The following is a 23299-nucleotide window of genomic DNA, read 5'->3' as shown; positions in this document are numbered from 1 at the left end:
TTCCTGGTCCGTCAGCCAGGCGGCCCTAGCGCTGAGCTCTCCAAAACCTCAGTTCTCTGGCTCTCTGGTTTGGCGACCCGGGAGGTCACGGTGCCCGCTGGGCTCCGCCAGCCGCCACAGCGCATGTCAAATCAGAGTCCACACGTGGCCCTGCTAGGCGATGGCTCCACAGCAACACCATTTTGAAATAACAGGCCGCATCTGCACAGCCAGCAGTCACTGTGACCGTGTCGAAATGCCGTCGAGCCGGAGGACTGCTCGCTCTGACTCCTGTAGCCCTCCTTGCACGAGGAGCAAGGGGAGTCGGGGGAAGAGCGCCGACTCAAAATCGCTGCTGTGTAGACAGCACCAAAACTCAAAATAAGCTGGAACGGAGGGTTGGGGTGTGAGGTTGGAGGGCAGTGTTAGGGTGGGGGGTCGGAAGGGGGGTATTGGGGTGCGGGGGTTGGAGGACGGTGTGAGGGTGAAGGGCAGTGTTAGGGTGGGGGGTCGGAAGGGGGTATTCGGGTGTGGGGGTGAGGGTGAAGGGCAATGTTAGGGTGAGGGGGTCGGAAGGGGGGTATTGAGGTGCGGGGGTTGGAGGATGGTGTGAGGTTGAAGGGCAGTGTTAGGGTGGGGGGTCGGAAGGGGGTATTCGGGTGTGGGGGTGAGGGGGTTGGAAGGGGGGTATTCGGGTGTGGGGGTGAGGTTGAAGGGCAGTGTTAGGGTGAGGGGGTCAGAAGGGGGGTATTCGGGTGTGGGGGTGAGGGGGTCGGAAGGGGGGTATTCGGGTGTGGGGGGTGAGGGTGAAGGGCAGTGTTAGGGTGAGGGGGTCGGAAGGGGGGTATTCGGGTGCGGGGGTTGGAGGACGGTGTGAGGGTGAAGGGCAGTGTTAGGGTGGGGGGTCGGAAGAGGGGTATTCGGGTGTGGGGGTGAGGGGGTCGGAAGGGGGGTATTCGGGTGTGGGGGTGAGGGTGAAGGGCAGTGTTAGGGTGAGGGGGTTGGAAGGGGAGTATTCGGGTGTGGGGGTGAGGGGGTCGGAAAGGGGGGTATGCGGGTGTGGGGGTGAGGGTGAAGGGCAGTGTTAGGGTGAGGGGGTTGGAAGGCTGAGTCAGTGTTGTCAGTTGTATGGTGCAAATACCCTTGTCATTGTAGGGCGCCCTCTTGTGTCATGTGCTCACTTACTTGGCCCCCGTCACTTACCATTTGAGCAGCTCACTGTCGGCAGCACATCCCTTGAGCGCATCTCACACCTCCCTGAGGGGCAGGTCCAGGCTGAAATCCCCGTGTAAGCTCACGGCCTGGCTTACATCCCAGAGAGGATAAGGGACTTGCCCAAGGCCACCCAGGAAGTCTGTGGCAGAGCAGGAACTAAACCTGGGTCTCTTAAGTCTTAGCTGAGCACCATGACCATTGGCTCATCCTTCCTCTTTCCACCTGGCACAGCTTGCTGAATAATGGGAAAAATATAATTTCTTTGTCCATCAACAAAAAAAAACCCTCATTGAAAAAATTCTTCAGTCTTGCTCTGTTCACCTCTGCTCCCAGGCTGAAAGAGACATTGCCGGATAGTTCTCACCCCTTGATCCAGCCCAAATGCTCCAGCACTTGAAATGCCAGCGAGGCGTTCAGCTGCTGCCGGGAGCTGAGCGCTGGCCTCCGTAGGCTCCACAGAAGGCATTTACTCGCAGACACTTCCGTTTGACACAGGTCGCGGGCGCTGCCGTGGTGCTGTGACGTCCGGCCTGGACTCCCTTTCTCAGTGGCTCCTAACTCACCCCGGTCTTTGCTTTGGCGCCGATATCTCCCAGACTCCCCCAACGAGCAGGGAAAGTGTGAGCAAAATCTGGTCAATCAATATTCCCCCCCGCCCCGCTCCGGCCCAGCTCGGTGTTTGTCTCAGAGAGGGCAGGGTGGAGGGGCCGCCAGGCACGTGGTCAGCAGCAGACGTTGGGGATAGCCCACCATGTGAGCCCAGCCCAGGAGCCGCCTTGGCTCAGAGCGGGGTGAGCTGCACAGCTTGGGCTGACGAGCCAGGCTCAGTCCAACTGGCTGGAAAGCAGAGTGCAACAGAGAGGGGTGAGAGGCCTGGCCGGTGGGGCGGGAGAGGAGGACGGTGCCGTGGCCCCACCTAAAGAGGAGAAGGTCGGGGAGAGGCAGAAGAGAAGGGCCCGTGCCCTGCAAACACTGATGAGCCGGGGCAGCCCCTGGCTCAAAGACTCAGAACACTGGAACGAAGGGCCCTCGAGAGGCATGAAGCCCAGTCCCCGGCCCTCCCGGCAGGACCCAGCACCGTCTAGCTCAGCGTCTGTCCAGGCTGCTCTGAAATGTCTCCCGCGATGGAGATTCCACAGCGTCCCCGGGGAATCTCTCCCGGTGTTAACCCCGACAGGCTGGACGTTCTTCCGAATGTCCGACCTGAGCCACCCTTGCTGCTCGTCCTGTTTAGGGCCAGGCAGTGGGAGTTAGTCCAGGGCCTGCCGGAGACGGAGTGTCGGGGATAGGATGTTACTCGGAATGGGGGGGTCCTGGCTGATGGATCAGAGCGCTGGGACACTGCCGCACATTCCTTCCTGAAATGGGACCTAAAACTCACCTGGGAGGTCTGCCTGCCGAGGGAGCAGGGAGGGGTGCTGGCCATCCCCTTCCCCATTTCCCACCCCTCCTGAGGTTGTGGAGTTTCCTCAGTGAGGTGGCCCTGGAGTTAGGGAGCCGTGCCCTGTGCGCGCAAGGGGAGAGGGAGGCTGGGGAGCATGTGAGGTAGGGCGGCTGCCAGACGGGGCATTGCTCAGGGACTGCAAACACCCGGGTGATGCAAAGCTTCTATATTTAGGAACTGGCAGGAACCTGAGCTAAATATAGCACGAAATCCAGGGCGCTGACCTCTGTGCCATCCGGTGCCTTGAGTTACGCAAGAGCCGCTCCATGTAGGTGCGATGTGGAAGTTCCCAAGGCCCCTTCCCAGCCTTCCCTGGGGACGATGACAAGTCCTTCCCGGGGGCACTTTTCCGGTGTTTTCCCCAGGCTCGGTTGAAATGCCCTGAGCGTCACACTCCAGGCACTGCCCTTTGGAAGGGTCGGCGTTCGTCCGGAGGGGGCGTGTTTCCATCGTGCGCAGGGGCTGGGAACTCCCTGAGTGCTGGGGGTTCCGCGCCGTGTTCCCTGACCCACGCTGGGGATCGTCAGTGAACCCGGTCGCCTGGCCCTCCCCATGTGTATGTGGGTCCTTCAAAGTACTGCTGGCCGGGTTCTACCCATGAGACCGGCTGGGAGGGGGTCGGAGACACAAAACCAGCCCCGGCGAGATTCATCGCGGGGGCGGAGCCCTGGTCTGCGAGGTTCTTGGGACAGTCAGAGCCCATCAGTCTGGTTGGCTTGACGACCGGCGCACGGGGGGCTAGGGAGACCCAGCAGGAGGCCCATGAGCTCGGGCTATTGCCCGTCTGTGCCGCGGGGCAAGAGACGTTGCTGTGCTGGGACTGAGTGATCCCGGAGGGAAGCGGGATTGGTGATTTAAGAACCCAGCCGCCAGGAGACTCAGCCGGACTCAGACATGGAGAAGGTGGGACCAGCAGCGCTAAGGAAGCAGCGGATGGTTTCAGGCCCCCCTCCGGGTGGAGAGAGAACTCCGCAGCCTCGAATGGGCCTGATGCGGCTCTCACAGGCAGGTGCAAATCAGGAGTAACGTCGCCGAAAGCAGCTGGGTGGCCCCGGCATGAAGCTGCCATGAGATCAAAATCAGGCCCCGTGTCTTTAACACTGGTCCTAAGCAGCATTTACTGCCGGCCTGCAGCGGCGCCTTGTGGCTTTGCGATCCGAGCCCCCCGCCCGCATCCTCCCCGGCCTTCCTACACAGCACCCCCCCCCCAGCCTCGGTCATTCAAAAACCTGCAGCCTAGCCGTGAGCCCCCTGCAGAAGCCAGGCAGCCGTCACTGGAGGGAAGAGGGAGCTAGTCCATTCCCCAGAGGGTTCTTCCCAAGGAGAACAAGACACCCCGGGAGAAAGCGAGGCTGAGTGGGAGCATGACTTCCCAGAGAGGTGACCCCAGCCTCCAGCCACCTGGTCCGGTCGCTGCCCCGCATGGGACAGATACGCTGCTGGCTGCAGTCTGTGTGGAGTGGCTGGCACCAGGCTGCTGGCTAAACGCCGACAGATCACTGGTTTCTGTGCAAACAGCTAGTGAAGGTCGGCAGAGCTGGTCTGGCCGGTCAGGGACCCTGGGCTGAGGACTAGCCAGGAGATCTTGGCCCTCTGGACAAGGACACGTTGGGACAGGACCTCCGGGAAACATTGCAGCCAGCCAGACTGGTGCCAATTCCAACATTACAAAAGACAGATCAGCCCAGGGGGCTTGTTAATTCAGAGCCCAGACTGCCAGATAAATGTTATCATGTGCTCGTTATCACACCGCGTGCTGGGAGGTAAACACTGGGTGGGGGGGGGATTACAGTGCCAGCCGTGAAGGCCACAGCACACGGGGCACTGAGCATCCACATGAATTGGCTGGACAGGATTTGTCGCATCTTTATCTTTACGGTCGTCGGATTTTCGAGTCGCTTTCAAAGCAGCCGCCGCTCGCGCAGGGGCTCAGATTTCCAGACAGGGAACCGTTGTGTCATTTGTGAGTGAAGACCCCACGGAGCCCTTTTGTGGGTTAGCAAGGGGCTAGGGGCTCTGACCGGACACGGCCAGACCCCAATGGCCAAGAACCCTCTGAGAAGCTCTGGTTGTTGACCGTAACGGGATTCAAAACAGAGCTAGGTACATTCCTGGCGGTCAGGTCTGTCGATGGCGATTAGGCCGGCAGGGCCGGGAGGGTGTCCCTCGTCGGGAATGGGCAACAGGGGAGGGACCACTGGATTCCCGGATCTGTTTGCTCCCTCTGGGGCACCTGGCCTTGGCCACCGTTGGCAGCCAGGACGCTGGGCTGGATGGGCCTTTGGTCTGACCCAGTGTGGCCACTAATATTCTTATAACCCACGAGGACTTGAGACAGTTTTGATGGAGGCATCAGTTCCAGTTATTTTCTTATTGCTTGTTGGGGGTAAACCCGTGGTCTTGTGGACGTCACAAAGAAGCAGATCCCTCGGAAGGAGGGTCCAAGAGGAGAGGAAAGACCAGCCTGATCTCACTTGATCAGGATGGGACAGTGCAGGTGGGGTACAAAAGCTATGGGATGAGACCAGTTTGCATTTCTCCCTTAAATTGTGGGAAGTGATTATTCCCCTTTATTCAGCACTGGCAAGGCCACAGCTGGAGTGTTGTGTCCAGTTCTGGGCCCCCCACTACAGAAAGGATGTGGGTGCATTGGACAGAGGCCAGCGGAGGACAACTAAAATGATTTGGGGGCTGGAGCGCTTGACCTACGAGGAGAGGCTGAAGGATTCGGGCTTGTTTAGTCTGCAGAAGAGAAGAGCGAGGGGGGATTTGAGAGCAGCCTGCGACTTCCTGAAGGGGGGTTCCAAAGAGGCTGGAGAGAGGCTGTTCTCAGTGGGGGCAGGTGCCATGGTCTCAAGTTACAGTGGGGGAGGTCTAGGCTGGATGTTGGAAAAAACTCTTTCCCTAGGCGGGTGGGGAAGTGCTGGGCTGGGTTCCCTAGAGAGGTGGAATCTCTGTCCCTAGAGGTTTTAAGTCCTGGCTTGACACAGCCCTGGCTGGGATGATTGAGTTGTGGTTGATCCTGCTTTGGGCAGGGGGCTGGACTCGGTGACTCTTGAGGCCTCTGTGATTCTAAAAGAGAGAGACCATGGTACGAAATTACCTTTGGGCAGAGATGAACCTAGATTCAAGCAAATCTTATCGCAGATCACTGAGGGCCACCTGGGTTTATACAAATTCCAACGTTAACCTGTTCTTTCCGCAAGGGAAAGGCTCAAGATGGAACAATGCAGCCCTGTGGCTAGTGGTGCTCTCTTGGTTTCGTAATGCAAGGGTTAATCGTGCAATGATTTGAATCCATTGTTGGTCTCAAGTTTCAACTTCTTGTCATTGTCAGTTAGCCACTTTACCTTGTATGATTGTTAACTCCTGGAGAGGTTCATTGGGTTCATGGTCTGATCTCCACCTGCTTCTCATGGTGTTTAGCATGTTAGGGAAGTACAATTAACGAGCTACCTTTTAGCCATTTAGGCTCTGAAATAAGAGCAGCGAAATCTCACTGGGGTGGCTTCTTCTAATCCAATAGCCAGTGGGCCAAAAGAACCTTGATTAAAGGGATTTTAATTAAACATGAATCAACCGTTTAACAGAAGCCCTGCAAGTCGTATTATTACTACAGTTCACAATACGCCGGAGCGGAAGGGCTGTGCGGCAGGACACCCCGGGCTCCCCACCTCCTTCGCCCGAGGCGGTGCTAAGTCCAAAGGGGCTGGGGCGGGCTGGTGAGTTGGTTTTCTGGACAGCTCTTCAGCTGCTCCTGCTGGATTCTAGGCTTCCCCTTTCTCCTGGGCGGCCGGGAGACCTGAATTCAGCCCTTCCTCCCAGGAGCTCCCCGCCTGCAGGAAACCGCAGCCGGGCGCCTGGGCGGGAGGCCGGGTGTAAGTGGATGCAACAAACAGGCTGCTCAGTGTTTGGGGATCTGTGTCAAAGCAAACCCCGGAGGGCTCAGCATTGCAGGCCTGCATTCGCCTGCCTCCTCTGGCCGTGGCCTTCATGCCCTGCTCCCTGCCCTCTTGCACCAGCCCGCCGTCTGCCTTGCGCTTACCTGCCTCTGCTGCCGCAGGTGGAGCAGATCCTGTCGGAGTTCCGGCTGCAGGAGGAGGACCTGAAGACGGTGATGCGCCGGATGCAGAAGGAAATGGACCGGGGGCTGAAGCTGGAGACGCACGAGGAAGCCTCGGTGAAGATGCTGCCCACTTACGTACGCTCCACCCCCGAGGGCTCAGGTAAGATGTGGCCCGGTCTCCCGCACCTACCGCTCTCGCTGCTCCCAGGGGCCACAGAGGCCTCTAGAGAGACAAGGACCCCCCAGCCTGGGGGAAGTATTTGGTCTCCCTCCTGCCACCCCGAGGGGGCGCTGCTCACTGCTGGGGCAGGAATCCATCACCCCGGCTGGCCCTGGACTCCATCCAAGGGGTAGCGAGGGCCCAGTGGCCTGGCGAAGCTCCGTCCTGCCGCCGTGCTGAGGGCACAGAGCGCCCCCCGGTGCACGTGACGTCCGGGAGTTGAGGAGGCTCTGCCTTTCCCAAGGGGTGCCCAGCCCCTCGCAGCATCAAGCCCTCCCACAGGTTATTTGAGGGGCCCCTCTCCACTCGCCGGCCTCCAGCAGCAGCAAGAGACGGGTGACGGGCACCGTGTGGGCATCAGGGCTGGGGCTGGGCTCCTGACCAAAGGGGCTGGTCATAAACTGGCCTCGCCAAACAGAGCCCAGCCGGTGAACGCCCCATTGAGAGCCGTCCAGCGGAGGGACGCGCAGCAGGGAGAAGACAGGCAAGTCTGCCTAGGGGTCCGGGTCTTCTTCCGCAGGCTCCATGCAGCCAACCTGATACGTCAGGGCCAGAGTCAGTCGGAAAACGGGATCTTTTCCCCATGAACAGTGTTGCAAAAGCAAGCACTTGTGGCTACGCTCTGGGAAATATTTGGTCAATTCCCCTCCACCCAAAATTTCAGCAGAAAAACAAACTTCTTGGCAGAACTATTTTTGATTTTTGGCCCGTTTTTCAGGGTTTGGCCTTTGACAAAAAGTTGAAATTTTCCACAGGCTGGGGGATGGGGGTTTGGTTTTGGATGGAACTTTTCCAGTCCTTTTGGTGGAAAACATCAAAACGTTCCCCCCAAATCCAGACATTTTCCATGAAAATTTCCATTGAATCAAAGCCCCAGGTTTCCATCAGGAAAATGTTTTCGGGGGGACATTTTCAGCCCTTCTTTCTATGGTTATTTTTGTAGCATCTGGAAGCTCCGTCCTGGGCCAGGCCCCATTGCACTAGCCTTGTGCAAACCCAAGACAACGAGCGGTTCGGCTTCGTTTCATGTAACGCCAGACACGGGCGATGTCGTTCTCCTCCGCCCCCGTTTGTCCAGATGCTCCAGCGGTTCCGACGCCTTCCGGGAAGGCGACAGGGACTCACTGGAGAGGGGCTTGTTGGGAGCAGGGGGCAGAATGGGCCTTGGGGAACTTTAGCTCCTAGATTTTAAAGTCTGTCCTCCAATGGTCCGGCCGCCAGGAGAGCCTCCGCCCGAGAAGCTCCTCTAGGGATTACGACACCCTGTCCAATAGCTGTCTGGCCCAGAGCAGCCCTTTCCGCAGGGTGACCCCCAGTGCCAGGCTGTGCACCACGCCCCAGACGGAGCCGATGGCCAATAGCCCTCTTGGTGGGGCCTTCGCGGGACTCTGATGGGCTCAGTTTCAAAGTGTTCCACTGAGTGAGCAGCCGGCTGGGGCCAGGGAAGCCCCGAGGTCTGGTCCCTGCATGGGGCACGTCACTTAGTCCCTCAGTTCGTTGTGCCTCGCTGGGAACTTTGGGAGGCGCTATGATAGACACAAACACTGGAGCCAGAGTCACCTGGCTACTGAGAGGTGCCTGTCCGGGGAGAGGAAGGACATGGAGCCGGATGGGTCCCGTGCTCGTGGCAGCTGGTTATTAGTGGCTCCCGGGCTGACGCGTGTCCCCCCGGCGTTGCAGAGGTCGGGGACTTCCTGTCCTTGGATCTGGGAGGTACCAACTTCCGAGTGATGCTGGTGAAAGTGGGCGAAGGGGAAGAGGGGCAGTGGAGCGTGTCGACCAAGCACCAGATGTATTCCATCCCAGAGGACGCCATGACGGGCACGGCCGAAATGGTGAGTGGGCGCTGGGCCGGAAGGGCTGGAAAACAAGAGGCTGGCAGGGGTGCCCGAGAGGCGTGGGCAGGCGGTGGCCACGGAGCGATGCTAATGGAGCTGAGGAATGGTCCAAGAGGCCGGATTGTTTTTCTAGAGCTAACCAACCCCGGCTGGCTCTTTCAGAGGGGGAGGGTCCACTTCCCACGGGCTATTAGGGTTAATGGGGACAGTAAGGCAGGGGCACATGCCTACGTTCCAAGGAATCCGCTGTAGCCAGGCTCCCGGATTCAGGCTCGGTGTTGTAGCCAAACAGATCGTTGATTTTTTTGGCTCAGTGGCTGTCTCGGAGGCGCAGGCATCGGAACTGCGGGTGCATGGGGTGTTGCTGTACCCCCCGGGCTCCCAGCCTAGCGCCCAAGTTTCCAGCTGCCACGGGCTCTGCTACTGACCACACACCTGGGGTCCCGGCTGCTGCCCTTTTCACCAGGGCTTAGCTCCTAACCTCAGCTGGGGTGGGGCAGGACCAGGGGGAGGCGATGTCAGCACCCCTACTCTTACAGATGCCCCCGTGCCACTGCTCAGATAGAACCGACAGGGACATTTTCCAGTTTTTCTCACCAAAATGAAAAGCCCCCGAACATTTGATTTGCTGTTCAGCAGCACATTTGGGTATGTCCCAAACAAGTTTCAGTTTCTTGAAATTCTGTGATGTTTGGGCCACTGGGGTTTCAAGTCTTTTTGCTCCTTTTAAAAAAAATCCAGCTAAACTTCAAAAGAAACTTTGGTTTGAAATGAAAAGTTGAAGGACTGTTTCGTTTCAAACCTGTCAAAGCAAAAGGGTTTGACTTTACTTGAACGCTCTTTGTTTCTTCATTTCCCCCTTTTTGTGGGTGTGCATGGCCAAAACTGTTGGCCAATTTTGATCTGAACTCACAAATAGTTTTAGTTGACTCAAAACTGCATTTTTTGGGGTGAACCAATGATTTTCCTGAGAATTCTGCCCAGCTGCAGTGGTGTGTCGAAGGTGCATGTAGTTGTTAATCCTGGAGGAAGTCATGAGTCAGCTGTGCAGGCCACTAAAACTTTATATGCCCCCAGCTCAGCACATGTTCTTTTTGCACCACATAGTTTAGGGATCCATCCTAGTTGGCTTTTAATGGTTTATCCTTCATGAAAACAAGAGACAGAACCCCGAGGACAGAGCAGGGTTCTCTACCGTTGGACAAGCACAAACTAAAGCAGGGTCCTGAAGAGCTCAAAAGCTCACAGTGACTTTAGGATGGAAGACCAGACAGACTGCGCCTTTTTTCTGGCATAATTTGTATAGGTCTGGTAAAAAAAAAAAAAGTCTATTGAAACTGTGGATGGAAAACTGGGTTTTAGGCAAAATAAATATTGTCCCGAAAAGTTTCTTGCTTTGCACAAAAAATATTGGTGGGTGGGGTTCGGGGAGGAAGGGTCAAAACAAGAACGCTCCAACACGGAACATTTCAATCCACGGAGACGTCTGTAACACGGGGTCACCTGTAACATTTCCAATTTGGAAATGTTACTGGGTGGCCTCTTGGGAGTTGTAGTTTGCTTGTCCAATACTCGTATGTTCTTCTACCGCTGGACGGGACTTCATCTCCCATGACGCACCATGGCCATGCCACTGCCACAGTGAACCACCTCCATGCACCAAGAAGGGAGACTGTGGGGCATCCTAAGAGATGTAGCCTGGCTGCGGAGCCCAGCCTGTGGAGCAGAATGGGAGGATGAAAGACCTGAACTACAACTCCCATGAGGCACTGCAGTAGCCATTGCCAAACTGAAATGGGTTGGATTTTTTTTTAACCAAAAAACTTGACATTTCCCATTTTCTGACGGGCTCTATTAATAAATAATTGTTCAGATGGCTGATGTGGCAGGCAATACACTCTAAGCCCCTCGGATCGGGGTACCAGGATGGTAGATAGCCCATTGTCAATAGCAGCTTGACTAGACACTGGGTGGAATACGTTTTAGCTTCATCCAGGCCATAAAACAGCTAGTTCTTTGTTTCCATGTTTGCTAAAGAGCCTTTGTGCTGAGGGCTACAGCCCAGTTCTCACCTCTCCTCTGGGTCTTTAGGAGCAAAGGTCTCTGCCTGTGTAGATTTTGACACACCTGGAAAGTCTGAGTCTTTTGTTTTGGATGCCCCGTTTAATCCTTTTACTGCCCCCCTCCCATCAGGCTGATTCATATTTCATGCTCAGAGAGACACGATAAGGGTGTGAATTGTTACTTTTGCCGGCTGCGTTAAAATAGCCACTACTAGGAACACAAAATACTTAGCTATGGGACGGGGAAGACAGCACCAATAACATTTCAAAATAACCCCCCGGAATCGTACCATCCCTCGACTCCAGTTCCAGCCCTCCCCAGTCACCGAGCTCGGGAGAGTTCCCGGAACGTGATGCTGCTCGTACGACCCTCTATTCCGCCCGCAACTTGGCAGGGACGTCGTCTCGCCGCTCGCCTGGCACACACACACCAAAGTCACGTCAGGGGGTGGGGGATGACCAAAGCCTCTTGCAGAACGTGACCCAAATTAATGAAACGGCACGGCTGACCTCAGTCTGCATCCCCCCCCCACAAAAAAACCAGTTTTGACTGCTAACATTTCACCCAGCTCTACCCCAGAGTAATCTCCACCCTGCAAGTCAGAGGAGGGCCAGGAGGTGCAGACAATGGGGTGTGGGGCAGAGCTAAACTCAGCGGCTCTGCCCCATCCCTGCCTCTCCACCATTTTCATTTCCTCTGCGCCTCCAGCGAGGACGGGTGGCTGCAGGCCCCGGCGCAGCAGAAGGGGTGTGGGTGGAAGAGCTACCCGGGAGCCCAGATTTTGCAGCGCTCCCAAGCCGTTGCTTGGGCCGTGACACTATCTCAAGGGTAGGGTGCCTTCTGGCGGGGCGTGTGTCCCTGCAGGCATCTGCAAGTCTCTAGGGTGCACGCCATGGAAAATGGAATGGGGGGCAAGGTTTCTGGGGAGCAATCAGCCACTGAGGCGAGGTCCAATGGCAAGGCTGTGAGTGACCCGGCGAGAGGCTAGAGAACGGGGGTGTGGACCCGGGTGTCCCAGGATGACACGTCCCTTGGAGGAGGCCAGTGGGGTCCCGGAGGCAGGAGGGGGCGGGCAGGATTTCGTGATTCCGGGGTGACTTGGGGCCTCCCTTCTCCAGCTCTTCGATTACATCTCCGAGTGCATCTCCGACTTCCTGGACAAGCACCAGATGAAACACAAAAAGCTGCCTCTGGGCTTCACATTCTCCTTCCCCGTGAGGCACGAGGACATTGACAAGGTGAGCCCAGGGCGGGCCAGGGGGAAGAGCGACTAGGAAAACCCGAGGGACCCCCCCCCCGATCTCCATCGCCCCTTCACCCGCTGGGCCACGGAGCTGTACCCAGCCTCCCCAGGGCAGTCACATGCAGGGGGAGCTCCACATCCCTTAAACGCTTGGGCCCAGACCCACAAAGGTGTCTAAGCCCCATTGGGTTCAATGGGAGTTAGGTGCCGCAATACCTTTGGCCTTCTTCATAGGGCTGGCGTCTTTATTCAGAGGTGAGCAGTGACTGATCCCCTGTCACGTTCACACTCGTTGCTTCCTCTCCACACCCGCGTGCTCCCTCGCACGCTGACCCCAGATCTCAGACACCGGGCGAGGCCTCCGCTGGAGGGCTGTGTCCTGTGTGGGGCACCGCGTTCTGGGCCAGACGGGCAGGTCGGAGAGGGTCCAGAGAAGACCAATAGACATGATGAAAGGTCTAGAAGACACGAGCTCGGAGGGAAGACTGAAGGAGTTGGGCTTGTTTGGTCTGGAAAGGAGCAGACAGAGGGGACGTGATGGCGGCTTTCAAGTATCTGAAAGGGCGTCACAAGGGGGAGGGAGACAAATCGTTCCCCTCGGCCTCTGAGGGCAGGACAGGCAGCACCGGGCTTGACGTGCAGCCAGGGAGGTTCAGGCTGGACATTAGGGAACACTCCCTGCCTGGGTGGTTCTGCGCCGGAAGAAGTAGCTGGGGCAACGAGATGTTTACGAGCAGCTTAGACAAAGCCCTGTCGGGCTGGTCTAGGTCACACGTGGTCCTGCCATGAGGGCAGGGGACCGGACTGGCTGCCCTCAGGTCTCCTCCAGCCCCAGGGCTGCCTGGCGGTGGGAGGTGGAACTGCCCCCAGGGGAACACATTAGCAGCCCTGCGCCGCCCGCAGCCACTGGGACCCGCGAACTTCCTGCTCCGCGCTCTGCTTCCTCCGCTCGGGGCGCCCGGCGCTAACCCTCGCCCCGCCCCGCAGGGCATCCTGCTCAACTGGACCAAGGGCTTCAAAGCCTCAGGCGCTGAAGGGAACAACATCGTGGGCCTTCTGCGGGACGCCATCAAGCGGCGAGGGGTGAGCGGCACACGGGGCTCGCGCGGTTCCCGCGGGCTGACTGCCCCGGTGGTTCCTCCGGGAGGGGCCCACGGGGGGGAGACTGGGGCTCCTCGTGGGCGCGCTGGGATGCTCCCACTCCTGCCCGGAAGCCGGGCTGGCAAGATCCTCGCTGTGCCCCGTCCGGATGGGTGCCAAAGGCCTCCACGCAGCCCTTGCTAGCGGCAGGCCCTGCCTGGACAGGGCTGTGCCGGCGGGGACGGGGGGGGGGGGGAGTGCGCCTCCCTGGCAGCCGGGGGAATCGTAACGTCTCCTGCGCGCTCCTCCGCAGGATTTCGAGATGGACGTGGTCGCCATGGTGAACGACACGGTCGCGACGATGATTTCCTGTTACTACGAGGATCACCGCTGCGAGGTTGGCATGATCGTGGGTAAGAGACCTGCCCTCCGGGGCGGTTCCCTCAGACCAGGGTGCACCGGGCACAGCCCCTGCCCACAGACATCGCGGGCGGCCCCCTGGCCCTGGGCACGTCCTGCAGTCCGTGCGGCCCAGAGCGTTCTGGGGGCGAGCAGCGGGCAGGGCCAGGCTGGCAGTTGGGGAGGGCAGAGCCTGGCCCCGCCTGGCACGCCCCTGCGATGTGAGATCCCCCCAGACCATCTGCTGAGCGACCTGCACCCCGTGCTGCAGAGGAAACTGCCCCCAGGTCACTGCCAGTCCAACCTGGGGGAAACTCCTTCCCCACCCCAGAGATGCAGACAGCATGGCGCCACCTCAGAGCCCTGGCCCACGCCGCCCAGGGCCCATCCCGTAACGTGCCGTGGGGTTCCCTTCCTGGCCCCTCAGGCCCCGGTTCCGCTCCCGATGAACGTGGGCCTCTGAGGGCAGCGAGCACAGTGTGATGGCGCGTTGGGGTCCCCCGTCTCCTGCACCCCGAAATGGCACAAACAGACTCCACCAGCCAGTGGAATTGAGGGTGGTTTATTGCTCCTCCAGGATACAGCATAGCACAGATGTAATCTGGTTACAGGAACTGGGGGCTAAGAGGCCTCAGTGCCCCCCTTGAGATAGGGGAGTCCCAGCCCCCTCCCCAGTTCCTTCTCCCCTGCTTTCCAGCCAGGAACCAACTCCCCTCTTCCAGTCCTGCCCCCAGCCAGGGCAACATTCCACCTTCCTTTGTTCCTCTCCATGGGGGGTGACTGGTCAGACAGGTTGAGACCTTCTTTGCATAATGACTCCTGGCCTGTCCTTCTGGGCCACGGTACCCACAGCAGCCAGTGGGGGTTACCCCAGAGCCAGCAGCATAGAAACCAGCCAGGTACCCCCACTACGTCACACAGAGCCAAGCCCGCAGCCTTGGCTGATTCCCCGCCCTGGAGAGCAGGCAGGGCCGCCGCCGAGCGCCTGAGTCAGGGCCAGCAGGGCTGGGCCGGCTGCGGCCTCGTGGAACGGTAGCCGGGGGAGCCGGGGCAGGTGGGAAAGCCAGGCCGCCTCCCCATGGGGTGCAGGAGCTGCTCTCTGCTTAGCGTCGTCCGCGCCATCTGGGCCTCGCACCCGGCTGCCTCATCCGCCCGCCCTGGGTAAACACGCTCCCGCTGCCCAGCTGGGTTTGAAACTCGCTGCCAGCAGAGCTCAGCTCAGCTCCGAGCGGCTGCCCCCCGCCAGCTCCCTCTGAGGGACGAGGCCCCGCGGCTCCCCGACGGGGCAGGGCCACGGATTTATCGCTTCCGTGGCCTGAACGGAGCCCCGCTCTCCGCGTGGCTGCCCTGCGGAGAACACCGGCCGCGGGGCTTCCCCGAATAATTCCCAGTGGCCAGTGACGGAACCCCCCCAAGGCCTGGGAAATTGTTCCCATGGTTAATGACTCTCCGGCCTCCAGCCCCGGGAGGTGTGAGACCAGGGTTCAATATTCGTTCCCTTCTTGGTTCGTCCTCCTGAGATCGGGTCCCCCCTTCCCGCCCCTGAGCAGCCTGCCTCCCTCGCGGCCCCTCGCCAGGCCTGACCTCCCCGGCGTGGGGCCGCGAGACCCATCCCGGCTCCGTGTCCCCGCCAGGTACCGGCTGCAACGCCTGCTACATGGAGGAGATGCAGAACGTGGAACTGGTGGAGGGGGAGGAGGGCCGGATGTGCGTGAACACCGAGTGGGGAGCCTTCGGGGCCTCGGGGGAGCTGGACGAGTTCCTCCTGGAGTACGACCGCGTGGTGGACGAGACCTCCCTTAACCCCGGTCAGCAGCTGTAAGCACCACGCCAGACACGCTCACTGCTTTCCCCAGGCCTCCGGCCCTCCCGGCCGCCCCCAGGCCGCAGCGCAGGACTTGGCCGGCCCTGGCGGGGACGGGTCCTCTCCACGGGCTTTGCGCAGCTCTGGGGGGGAGGGCAGGCGGGCAGGCAGCCCGTAGTGACGGGGGGGGGGGGGGGAGGAGCCAAGAGGCAGGCCTGCGCGGCTCTCCCTGGAGGGCCCTGTCCCAGGTCCCGGGCTGGGGGCTGCAGCGGGCAGGCGGGAGCTGCGGGCGTTTGCTGCCTTGGAAACGCAGAGCCAAGCAAAGGGGGCACAGCCTGGGTGCCCCTTAGAACAGGTGAGAGCAACTTCCGCTGCCCAGCCCCCCCCCCCCCATGGCACAGACACACCTCGGACTGACCCCGGCCAATGTGCCCTCCCACACGCACACTCTCACATGCACACCAGCCCCCTTGCACGCCCGCAAACCAGCTCTCTTGCACACCTGCACACCAGGTCCCTCAGACGCCCACAAATCAGCCCCCTCACATGCCTGCAAACGCGCACACCAGCCCCCTCGCACACCTGCAAACCAGCTCTCTCGCACGCCCGCACACCAGCTCTCTTGCACGCCTGCACACCAGCCTCCTCACACACCCACAAATGCACACACCAGCCCCCCCGCACGCCCGCAAACACAGGCACCAGCCCCCCCACACGCCTGCAAACCAGCCCCCCCACATGCCTGCGAACACGCACACCAGCCCCCTCGCACACCTGCACACACCAGCCCCTCGCACGCCCACAAACACGTGTCTGTCCCCCCCCGCCATCTCCATTCAGAAACACAAACCTACACATCCCTCGCAGGCTCCTCAGTCTGCCCTGCCCCTCAGCATGAGCCCGCCCCCCAGTGAATCACTTATCCAGCCTGATTCCCACCCACCACAGGAACCTTCATCCCCCCAGCAATCTCCGCTCACACCCCAGAGGCATGCACGCACACGCACACACCCACACAGCAGTCTGTGCTCCCACCCCGGCAGCACACACACCCACCCCCCCACCCATGCCCACCCCCCACACACCCACCCACACACCGACCCCCACACACACACACACACCGACCCACACACCCCCCCACCCACCCCCACCCACACCCACCCACACACACCCCCCCCCACACCCCTCCACACACACACCTACACACACACCGACCCACACACACACACACACACCGACCCACACACACCCCCACCCACACCCACCCACACACACCCCCCCACACACACCTACACACACACTGACCCACACACACACACACCGACTCACACACACCCCCACACTCCCACCCACCCCCACACCCATCCCCACCCACCCACACACACACACACACACACTCGCCCACCCCCACACCCATCCCCACACACCCCCACCCACCCACACCCACACCCACACCCACACCCACCCACACACACCCCCCACACACACCCCCACACACACACCTACACACACACACCCATACCCACCCACACCCACCCACACACCGACCCACACACACACACACCGACCCACACACACCCCCACACCCCCCCCACACCCACACCCCCACACCCCCACACACCCCCGACCCGCACACAGCGCGGTCGACACTTGCACCCCGAGGCCCTGACAGATCCGCCCTCCGGACGTTTCTTCCTTGTGCTTTTCCTCACTCAGCCCCTGCCCTTTGCTCTCTCGCCCTGCCCCAGCCCAGCCTCCCGTTGGCCGCCACCATCAGGAGCCGCTCCCTGGGGCTCCTTGCGCCTGCCGCTGTCCCGGGAGGAGGGGGCAGTCCAGCACCTGCCTGGCCCGGCTGAGCCCCGTCGCTAGGCCCAGGGCGCCCCCAGTCAGAGAAGGCGGGGAGCAGGATCCGGGGGGGGGGGGGGCTGTGCGCAGAGCCGGCCTCGCGGCGCTGACCGGCGGTGCTCTCCCCTCCCCCCCAGCTACGAGAAGATGATCGGGGGCAAGTACATGGGGGAGATCGTGCGGCTGGTGCTGCTAAAACTGGTCAACGAAAATCTGCTCTTCCGCGGGGAGGCGAGCGAGAAACTGAAAACCCGGGGCAGCTTCGAGACCCGCTTCGTGTCTCAGATCGAAAGGTAGGGCCCGGCCTCCGGCGCCCGGGCGCAAGCCAGGGTCCTGAATGCAGCCCCCCTCCCCCCCGAGCTGTAACCCCCTCCAGCCGCCCAGAGCACAGCCTGGGCTGGAGGCAGGTGGGGGTGAGTCCCATGGGCTTGGGTAAAGCAGGGTTCCCGGAGGCCCGGTGGAGCTAGGGGTGAGGTCGGAGACACACTGGCTCAGTCTGCTTGCCCTGTTCCTGTATCTGCCACTGGCCAGCACCGTCTGCCTCAGGGGCTGGGTGGGACAAGAACCCCCCGAGGGCAATTCTGGGGCCGCCTGAGCTCCGTGCCTGTTCCTGTGCTGCGCCCTATCGCATGCGAGCGAGCAGTCTGCAATGCAGCCAGCTCTGGTGCAGAGCTGCACGGCGCCCCAGCAGAACGCTTCCCAGAGCGCTCAGTAAGTGTCCTCTCCTGAGTCACCAAAGCCAGCTTCCCTCCAGCCGCCGACCAGGCTTAGGAGCCTGCTAGCTGTCTGCCCCTCCACTCGCTGTTCCCGGCAGCCTCCGTCCTGCTGCCCCTCTACCTGCCCCCCTCCCCCCTCCGGCACTCCCTGGCGCTCGGAGCCTGACGTGCCCCTGCTCTCTGCCCAGCGACGGTGACGACCGGAAGCAGACCTACAACATCCTGGCGTCCTTCGAGCTGCTGCCCTCGCTCACAGACTGCGACATCGTGCGGATGGCGTGCGAGAGCGTCTCCACGCGGGCGGCCCAGTTGTGCTCGGCGGGGCTGGCCGGCGTGATCAGCCGCATGCGGGAGAGCAGGAGCGAGGAGAGGCTGAAGATCACCGTGGGAGTCGACGGCTCCGTGTACAAGCTCCACCCCAGGTGCGGGCGCATGTGGCAGCGGCCGTGCCCATTGAAAGGGGCGGGCGGGTGAGATGCCAGTCCGGCCCCAACCCGGCCTGTCTGCCTTACCCCGGCCTTCCTGGCCCCAACAGGGGTGAGAGCCGGCGCGGGGGGCTGGCCCTAGGGCTGCCATGGCAGTCGTGTGCTCCTGGCCAGCCAGCAGGGCGTGGCAGGCTCCTTTTCCTGTGACACAGAGATCTGGGACCTCTGGGTGCCAGCAGCGAGAGGGGAAGAAGAGAGGAAACGGCACAGAGTGGCACAGAGCTACGATGCCTTGAAAGGGGCTGGCTGGGGGGCTCCGTGAGCTCTCAGACGCTCCTCAGGAAGCCGAGGCCCACGGGGGTCAGCCTGAGATCAGACCCTTCCCAGAGTTGCACCCAGCACTGTCTGAGCGGCACGCTCTCCGGGGGCGACCCCGTCGCCGTGTTTCGGCTCACCGCTCCCGCGGGCGGTGCCGAGCCGGCGGCGCAGCGGGGACACTGAGGCACAGAGCGGCCGAGTCGCTGGCTGTGGAGCTGTGCGCTCAAGGGACCCGCCCTGCCTGACTCCTGCCGCCTGCTCTCTCCCCAGCTTCAAGGACCGGTTCCACGCGACCGTCAGACAGCTGACGCCCGGCTGCGACATCACCTTCCTGCAGTCGGAGGAGGGCAGCGGCAGGGGGGCGGCTCTCATCTCGGCGATAGCGTGCAAAATGTCCTGCCTGATTGGCCGGTGAGGCGGCGTTGGCCGAAGGACCACGGGAGGAGCCGCCGCGGCTGGGATGTGGCTCCAGGCCGAACTCTTTCGAGGGCGCGAGCCCAGGAGCGGAAACAATCAGAGGGGCGGGTGAGGAGCCAGCGACCGCCCCGGTTGGTTGGCATTGGCTCGCTGGCTATTGGACGAGAGAGCAGGCTGGGTCGGGGCGGAGGGCCTGTCCGGGCTGGAGCCGAGGGACGGTTTCGCTTCCCACCCGCCCTGTCCGTCCCCCCGACCGGAGCTTTGCCTCTGACTCACCCGCCACCGGCCGTCCCCAGCCCAGCCCTTTGCATCCCGCCTGGGGCTCCGGCCCCCTCCCGCGCTCCTCGGGCCCGTGCTAACGCTGCCCCCGGCGCTGGACCTTGGGGCTGGGTCTTGAGAGGGCAGCTCCCGTGGGAGCCGGCTGCGGGGCAAGGGCCAGGCCTGGCCTCCCGAGAACAGAGCCTTGTCCTCAGCCGCAGCCGAGCCGAGAGCTGCTCTCTGCCGGGGACCTTTGCCAGGAGCACACAGGGCCTGATGGGAGCGGCCCATCCCTGCTCCCTGTGCCCAGGGCCCGGCCTCCCTCTCGGGGGGCGCTGGGGGCTCGCGACAGCGGCGCACTCGTGGTGGTCTGAGGGCCCTTCCCTGGCTCGTGGCTGGCAAGCGTGGGATCCGGCGAGACCTCTCCTTAGCGGGACCCGTGCTGTCAGTGAGCCAGACGCACTGCTGCCCCCGCCCCGTCCCCCCTGCACACGCCGCGCGCAAGGCCCCTTGTAACACGCACACAAGCCAGGGACCGCCGGCCGCTCCCCCGGCCCCGTGACGTGCATGGCAGGCCCACGCCAGGCCACACGTGGGCGCACGTACTGTCCTTGTGTCGCCAACCCCCCTGCCGTGCGCCTCCGCTGGACATACAGGGCTTCCACTCACTCGTGTCTGTGCGTAAGAATAAAACCCGTCTGATGACTCTAGTCGAGATGAAATTCACCCCTCTGTCTCAGGCTTTCTCCTGTGTGTGCAGAGAACAGTTCCCCAGCCCGGCGATGGCTCCCTGCCCATCTCAGGCCTAGGGGGGGCATAGACCCTGCATGAAAGCCCCCTCACTCAATCAAAGCCCATGACAGACTCAGCCTCTGGCTCTCTGCCCCGGAGCTCCTAGGAGCCCGGCATTGGAAGCGCTGTCTGCAGCAGGCAAATACACACAGACGCGCCACCTAACGCCCGAGCTGGTCATGTACGAGCCGGGTCTTGCTGCCCTCTGATCTCTGGCTCTTTGGAAGCTTCTGGCCCTAGCTTGGACTCTCCGGGCGGGTCCCAACCCCTTGCATCTCCCCCGTCAGTGTCCCCCCAGGCACCGTCTGTGTCACATCCCCCAGCTGTCAGAGCTGCCTGGCTGTCAGTATTTCCCGCGCAGCCTGGTTGTTCCTGGCAGCACCAAAGAGATGCTATTTTGGGATCCGGGAACACGAGCTTCCTTTAGCCTCCCCCCTTGAGAGGGTCACAAAAGCCCCCAAATTGAGTCCAATTTTCATTTCCAAATTTGCCTGCGAAGAATTTCGAATGAACAATGTTTCCTTTGGCAGAAAAAGTTTGCAGGGAAATCTGACTTGGCTCTGCCCTGGGACTTTTTTCTTACTGTTTGGTTTTCGCACACAAAGCACCGTGTTTTCAACATGCTGGCTGTTGGCCGTTCCCATTCGATGCCAAGGCCAGGCAGGACCATTGCGATTGTCTGCTCTGACCTGCCCAGTGCAAGCCAGAGACGGGTTCCCCAATAATTCCTGGAGCAGGGCTTGTGGAAGTCAGAATTTAGGATCCTCATTTGAAATGTTGGTGACAGGTAAATTGCTCCAGTGGTTAAATGTTTAACAATGTCAAAAATTGACACCTTATTTCCCATCTCAATTTGATGTCTCTGACTTTGGATCATGTTCGATCTTTCTCTGTTCGTTTTCTCCACATCTTTTCCGAATGGTGGGAGCTAGAACTGGACACAATAGGTCACACCAGTGGCAAGTACAGAGGGAAAATAACCTCTCGGCTCCTATCTGAGAGTCCCGTTTATACATCCCAGGGTTGTATCAGCTTTTTGGCCACTGCCTTGTACTCGCGTTCAGGTTCAGCTAATTACCCACCACAGCCCCCCAAATCTTTTTCAGGGTCCCTGCTTCCCAGGATACAGGCCCCCGTCCTGTAAGTACAGCCTGCGTCCTCTGACCCTAGGTGCACAGATTTACATTTAGCTCCATGACAATGCGTGTTGTTTGCTTGCACTCAGTTTTCCGAATGACCCACATAACTCTGTCTGAGTGACGTGTCCTCGTCATTATTTACCACGTCCCCAATTTTCGTGCCAGCTGCCAACTTCATCAGCGACGACTTTATGTTTTCTTCCAAGCCATTAATAAAATTGTTAAATAGCATCGGGCCAAGAATCGCCCCTTTGGGATCCCATTAGAAACCCACCTGTTTGACGCTGATTCCCTATTTACAATGACATGTGGAGACCTCTCAGTTAGCCGGCTTTCAATTTCATGTGCACCACGTTAATTTGATATTGTTCTCGTTTTGTAATCAAAATGCCGTGCGGTACCAAGTCAAGTACCTTTCCGTAGTCTGTTCCCTCACCGTCAGTACCTCTAGCAACCAAACTTGTCAAACTTGTAATTACCTCCCAAAAAAAGCCATTGTGATCGGGATTTCAGTGTGGAGTGTTTTGTTTGGTCTTTCCCAGCTTTTCAGCACTTCTCCAACTTTGGTGATCTGAGCAGAGTGACTCGGGGGAGGAGAGGGGAGGGATGTCAGAATGTGGGAGTCACAGCCGTGGTACATTGAGTCAGCCAGGAAAATCTTCCAACCCTTTTGGAAGGTGGCTGGTGCTTGGGGATGGATGTCGGGCCGGGACTGTAGTCGTGAGGCAGATGCTCATGAGGTTGACGTCCTTTCTGGGATGTCCGTCTTTGTCCCGATTTCCGGCTCTTGGCAGATGTGCTGGGCTCCTGTCTCCCCCCTGCCTGCGTGTGTCTGATCCCCCAGCTCAGGGGGAAGGGGAAAGTAGGTTAAATCCCAGGCGACTCCCCTCTGGGTCCTTCTCAGTGGCTCTCAGCCCTGGGCCTCTCGCCCCTCTGGCTGCTGCCCAGCATGGGGCGGGGGGTTAAATTTGAGCATTCCCCTTTGACCAGCAGGGCTGGGAAGCCACGCTGGAGTTCGGTGGAACTGAGCCGGGGCCGGTTCCTGGTTCAGACCCATCAGCACACCCATGGGCGGGGAGGGAGAGTCGGTTCCTTGCTTGTAAGTGGGGGGCCCGGGCCATGTGGCCACAGGGGCTCTGGCCCCCAGGAGCTGGCGTGGGTGTGGTCGGTGGATACCGGATGTGGGGAGGTGCTTCGGATGGCACGTTGGCCCGGCCATGGGCGGCTTTTCTGGGGGGCACAAAGACCCAAAACGCTGCCCAGGGGTCCGCCTGGCCGGCACAGAGCTGGCACTAGCACAAACCAAGGGCTGGGGTGATCTGCACCTGGGAGCTGGGCCCATGCGTCTGGGCTGTGGCGTGGCCCGCGGGGGGCGCGTTGCTCCTCCTACGGTGAGGTCGGCTGGCTGGAGGCGACGCCTCCGAAACGGGGCTCTGGAGGGCCCAGCCCCAAAGCCTCAGTGGCGGCGGCTCCCTCTGGCTCGATGGGAAGTGGGAGGGAAGCCCCCGCGCCAGGGCTGCTGCAGGTGACCCTAGAGTAGAACGAGGATGAGGGAAGCCAAAGGATTCCTCCCCTCAGCAACCTTCACAGCAGAAGCTGCAGGCCAGGAATGAGGGAGGAACCTGGGGGAGGGGGGCGGAATCTGTAGGTGGGAGGGGGACTCTGTAAATCAGAACCATTCCTGCTTCCTACCTGCCTCAGTTTCCCAAGGGCTTCCTCCATGGACCTGCCAGCTGCCTGGCTTGGGGCAATGTTTCCAGAAATGGCCACAATTCTGGGTGGTTGCCACACTTGAGTGCGCCAGGCTGGGAACTCAGGACGTGGGGCACCTGCGTTTGGAAAGTGGCTGCACATGACCGGCTCCAAACCAGGGTTCGACTCCCACATCGCCTGAAGCTGAGCTGTAGCCACTAGGCAGCCCTGCCCCTGCCCCCTCCCCCGAACCTGCGGCTCACTCCTTGGGTTATTGTCGTTGCCCCACGGCACTCAGCAAGGGGGCAGAAGCGGATGAGGGAGAGGACGGGATCAGGGCGGGAG

At 60.5% G+C, this 23299-nt stretch overlaps 1 protein-coding gene across 2 annotated transcripts in view; it reads left to right on the top strand.

Moving 5' to 3' along the window:
- The window catches only part of GCK (glucokinase), a 29575-nt gene extending 7806 nt beyond the window's left edge, over nucleotides 1–21769 (top strand). For both annotated transcript variants that reach the window (XM_075910754.1, XM_075910755.1), the window contains exons 2-10: nucleotides 6702–6864; nucleotides 8605–8759; nucleotides 11945–12064; nucleotides 13057–13152; nucleotides 13463–13562; nucleotides 15183–15366; nucleotides 17335–17490; nucleotides 18102–18335; nucleotides 18927–21769. In XM_075910754.1, coding sequence (XP_075766869.1) covers nucleotides 6702–6864; nucleotides 8605–8759; nucleotides 11945–12064; nucleotides 13057–13152; nucleotides 13463–13562; nucleotides 15183–15366; nucleotides 17335–17490; nucleotides 18102–18335; nucleotides 18927–19071 — 1353 coding nt within the window. In that variant the 3' untranslated portion in view covers nucleotides 19072–21769. The remainder of the gene's footprint in view (nucleotides 1–6701; nucleotides 6865–8604; nucleotides 8760–11944; nucleotides 12065–13056; nucleotides 13153–13462; nucleotides 13563–15182; nucleotides 15367–17334; nucleotides 17491–18101; nucleotides 18336–18926) is intronic.
- Nucleotides 21770–23299: the final 1530 nt, after the last annotated feature.

The sequence above is a fragment of the Pelodiscus sinensis genome, chromosome 28 (genome assembly GCF_049634645.1).
Source record: "Pelodiscus sinensis isolate JC-2024 chromosome 28, ASM4963464v1, whole genome shotgun sequence".
NCBI classification, from domain to species: domain Eukaryota; kingdom Metazoa; phylum Chordata; order Testudines; family Trionychidae; genus Pelodiscus; species Pelodiscus sinensis.
The sequence above is the reverse complement of the archived record's forward strand: the minus strand, read 5'-3'. Positions and strand labels throughout refer to the sequence as shown.